The 4999-nt window shown below is 36.4% G+C and overlaps 1 protein-coding gene across 1 annotated transcript in view; it reads right to left on the bottom strand.

Moving 5' to 3' along the window:
- LOC106875001 (exportin-2) overlaps positions 1-4999 on the bottom strand; it is a 28722-nt gene that overhangs the window by 10902 nt on the left and 12821 nt on the right. The window contains exons 13-18 of the mRNA XM_014922942.1: positions 4768-4852; positions 4339-4400; positions 3137-3273; positions 2482-2585; positions 1736-1833; positions 549-699 (exon numbers count right to left, since the gene is read on the bottom strand). Of these exons, the coding sequence (XP_014778428.1) occupies positions 549-699; positions 1736-1833; positions 2482-2585; positions 3137-3273; positions 4339-4400; positions 4768-4852 (637 nt within the window). The remainder of the gene's footprint in view (positions 1-548; positions 700-1735; positions 1834-2481; positions 2586-3136; positions 3274-4338; positions 4401-4767; positions 4853-4999) is intronic.

Consider the following 4999-nt stretch of genomic DNA (forward strand, 5'->3'; position numbering starts at 1 on the left):
GGGGATGGCTAGTCGATTACAACAATTCTAGAGCTCAAATGGTATTTATTTTAACAACAATGTGATGGCCTGTCCAATTCATGCCTGCATGGGAAGTGGACATAAAGTGATGATGAAATGAAGTTGTATTCTGTATAGACCTACAAATAAGACACCTGATGAGTGGAAATGAAAATTCATCAAAAGACTATGTAGATGTAAATATTTAATACAGACCTGAAAGACGAGATTAATAGTGTGGAAAATTATAATTTTATAAACAACTCATCTCAGACATGGAAACATTAAGGTATTAGGTATGGTTCTTCTTTTATTAAGTATATGCGTATATACAAGTGTACACCTATATGTATATGTGCAGAAATGTGTGCACATATCACACCTACGACAACAGCCTGACGTTCTGAGACGTCAGGCTGTTGTTGTTGTTGCTGGCGTAATATGTTGTTGTTATAAAATATTTCATCATCATTAATTCTACAGCATCAACATGCTGCAACACAAGTACAGTGTAATGCTGCAACATTACAACGGTTGTGCCTACCTACCTTGTACATCTTGTCGTAGGATCTCAGTAAATGGAGAGAAGAGAGCCCCTTCAAAAGTAGTCACAGCTGTTGGGTTGACTCGACTAGCAACTCGCACCATGACACAAATACTTTCAAACAAGTAATGATTGAAATGGGGCTTGCTCGGGTTCTGAAATAGGGATAGAAGAAAGGATTAAGAATTTTAAAAGGTAGTTTTTTTTTTTAAAGATGTACCTCTAATGAGACTCTGGGACATTTGAGAAAATTAATTTCTCAAGTATCTGTAGTTTTTATGGCTCCTGTGCATCTTCCGCTTACAAACATTACTTTCTCTGATAACTTTTCTTATTACTCCACTACACCACTTGTGTACATAGCTTACACTGGGTACACTGAATGGAATTCCTGACTATATCTTGCCTAGAAATCGAGCAGGGCCACTTACCTGGAGCAGGTAGGGTTCTGTCTAGGGTGTATAACGGCTTTCTTGTTACTAAGATCTTAGTCTTTCACTAAGTTAACCCTAAAGCCCTTCAATTCTAGACTTTGCTTCTATACCTGGAATTTCTTTTCTAGCTCCGATACAGAATCTGTTGAGAGCAAGATCATCAGCATATAATAGTTCCTTGGGGCTGCTGGGTTTGGATTTCCATTATGGCCTGGAGGACAGTAATGAACAGGAGGGGACTGAGGACTGAGCCTTGATGAACACATACCTGTGCTGTAAAGTGAGGGCATGGTTAGCTCTCACTTTACTGACAGTCTCTGTACATGGCCTCTACAGCTTTCACAAGCTACTTGTCTACCGCTAGCCTCATCAGAGCCCACCACATCACAGCGGGGTACACTTTCGAAGGCTTTCTCTAGATCAACAAATGTCAAGCATAATGGTTTATTCTTAGCTAAGTACTTCTCTTGTAGTTGCCTGACTATAAAGATAGCACCAGTAGTGTTGCTGCCAGGGTTTTAAAAGCCAAACTGTATTTCCTCTTAGCCTGATTCTGCTCTTAATCTATTCAGCTACAATTCTCTCGGTAATTGTCATCACCTGCTCCAAGAGTCTGATTCCTCTGTAATTGCTTCTATCTATGACGTCTCCCTTTTACCCTTGTATGACCATAAGCTTTTTCAATCAAGACTGACCTGGAATAGAGACAACAACAACAATGGTAGCATCAACAACAAATGAGAAAAAAGTCACTCACCTTACTAACATCGAGTAGTTTCTGAGTGAGTTTGCCAAGGACCATGGGTATCAGTGGCATAACACTGTCGTTAAGGGCAGACAGGCATCTCATGATAGCTGGAGAGAGAGAGAGGTAGTGGGAGGAGGATATCACAGTGAATACATGCTCGAGATTATCAAGTAAAATAGAAATTTGGTGATGAGTGTCAACAGAGGGGATATACATGATAGAGGGATGGTTAGACAGCGAGACACATAAGAGAGAGAGAGAGAGAGACAAATAAATGGACATATAAAGAAGACACACAAATATACACTCTTTTCTAATACTGTGACAGCTTCAAGTTCACCATGTCAGTTAAATTTTTCTCAACTATAACTTTAACCCTTTAGTGTTCAAACTGGCCGTAACCGGCCAAAATTAGTTCCCCTTTATTTGTTCCAGCCGACTGTATCTGACGGCTCTACAAAATCACTAAAAAAAAAAATAAACAAATCACGTTATTCAATTCTTGTAGCTTTGAGATAATGCGAGATGAAGCCTTTCCCGCCTTTATTCAAGTATAAATACTGTGAAATTGTTTAGACCAGAACAAATACTACAAAGCAATTTTTTTTGTTTTTTTGACAATGCTTAAACAAATTTGCTAACTCTTCAAAATTTCGGATATATATAAACATGAGTAAAGCAATTGGCTTTGGAAGTAGTCAAAGCTGACGAAAATGGTTAGAATAATTGTGGAATTTCAAGCATTAAAAAGTTACCTTTCATGGCATACTCATTCTCTGAAGATGTAGCAAAATTGAGGATGTTAAAGAGATTCAAGAGAAGGTCACTTCCAAATTGTTGAATGTCAGCAGTACCAATCCTGCAAGAACAGAACATCTCCATGTTATGTCCAGACAATGCATGCAGGGATATTGGCACAGTTTATTGAACAAATAACACTGAGTACTTTTTGTCCTGATATGGAGGAGTAATTCTTATCTTGACATCTGAGAGATTTATGACACAAACAATAAAATGGAACACATCCTTTCATACTTGTGAACATTCCCCATACATAAAATACTCTCTAGAATAATGTCATACATACAAACAATAACATTCAATAGTGTTTTCCTGTATTTTTCTTTTTGTTCTGCAAATGAAATATAACACCAACAACAAACACTTTGATTTTCAATCATCTTCTCTATCCCTTTACTCAGACTCATAAAGAGAAACAGATGGCTCCTACAATCAACCTGTAGGAAGGATAAAGACCATATGAGGAGGAATTTTTGAAAGCAAGCACACAAAGTACAATAAAAAAAATAAATAAATAAAATACATGAAATACAATTGAAATAGCACATGTAGGAACAGAGGTAGGTTTACAAGAAGATAATTAAGAAGAAATAACAAATGACTACTTGCATAGCAGTATTCTGAGCATTCTTTACAGTCAGCAGCCGTTCAATACAATGTGCAGCATAAGTATGCACCACGGGGCTTTCAGCTGCCAGATGTCGAATGATATGGGGGATACAAGAAATGAGTGCCTCCCTTTGTAACTGCAACAATAAGAGATGCACTCAATAAGTATAATGTAGTTAAAATTTATTGTGTGTGTATGCATGAGTGTATGTGTGTGTATATATATATATTTGAATTTATGAATGGGATAATGTTCTCAATACATAATCTGAAGTTTATACCAATGACAATCTACTCAGAATTCTGAGTAATGAGGAAAAGGAACCTTTAGCTTAAAGCATAAATATAAATATGTGTATAAAAAAAAAAACATTCGAGCGAGGTCGTTGCCAGTGCCACTTGCATATGTTAGACAAATATGTTATTGAAACCATTTGAACATAATCATGAATTAGAATAAAGGTTAAAGGCACGGAAGTAGATATATTTTGTGGAAGTGAAATGTAAGACGACAGTCAAAGGTGGAATTTTATAGAATGGTAGAAATCACTTATAAGAACTAAAGGTAGGTTTCTGCCAATGCTTGCAATGATAAACGCGTTCTATAAACATGTTTACATGGGGATTCTTTGAGAATAGGATAAAAAGCATTCCACTATTACAAAGCGAGCAAAAAGATTTACCTTTGTCTAAAGGTAAAGAAATAGAGAGAATATTCCATTCCAAATTAAATTCTTTATTATGATCACCAGATTAACTTCCTAAGCCCAGCATTAGTCAATTAATCTGGTGATCATAATGGGCCTTCCACACCACTTTCCTGTCTTCATCATAATGAAGGCATCAATGACATTTCAGTTCTCTCACATACTGCATCACAATCCTGAATACTTTATACCTCTAATCTTCACATTACAGGACAAGTCTCTTGCTTTCTGCCTCACCTTTAAACAAAGTATACCTATCACCTAGTTGCCCTTCTATCTATTTGGTAAAACTCCCTACTATCACCTTCTTTCTAAGTTTTCCAAACCTGTCACTTAGTCGTCACCATCATGTCAACCTCCAATGTTACTTTTGATTTCGTTGGGACTTTTACATTTTGCTTTTGTGACCTTTCAGAATTATAACCATCTCTAAGCTGGGAACCACTGATTTCATCCACACATAAAACTTCACTCATATTTGTAGATGAGACTTACCTGTGTTCGGAAAATCATAACATATTTGAGGGCATCAGCTTTGAGGATACTTTGAGCATTGACTGAAAGAGAGAGAGAGACACAGAGCAATTAGACAAACAGACAGACAAACACTCGGATGCAGTGACATTGTTTATATCCTGTTTAAACAAAACATCTCACAGCTTGGTAGTTCATCATGCAAAGACATGACAATAGGAAGGGCACCTGGCTGTAGAATAGTCTCCCAACCCATACCAGCATAGAAAAAGGAAACATATGAAAAACAATAGGCAGTTGCAGTGAGGATTTGTTTTTACTGATGTTGTTAGGAGTAAGTAAATATAACAACATTTAGAACTGCTTCAAGTTAAATATTTCAAGAATATGTAAAGAAAACCACAGAGGCTAACAAAAGAGAAAGAATAAGGATAAGAAATGTCCACTCACCATCAGCAGACTGTAAGTCTGTTAATATATAAGTCTGATAGAAATCTGTGATGTTTACCAAAGAACTTGTCTGTGTGATTCCATGCTGAAAAAAGATGCCAGAGATCCCATGACCAGTAATTTACAAAGACTGATCCAATCGAAACACATCTGTACACTATTTGCATTCAAAACTGTACAGTATAAAGCACACCACTATATATATATATATATATATATATATATATATATA

This window comes from Octopus bimaculoides, chromosome 24 (genome assembly GCF_001194135.2).
Source record: "Octopus bimaculoides isolate UCB-OBI-ISO-001 chromosome 24, ASM119413v2, whole genome shotgun sequence".
Lineage (NCBI taxonomy): Eukaryota > Metazoa > Mollusca > Cephalopoda > Octopoda > Octopodidae > Octopus > Octopus bimaculoides.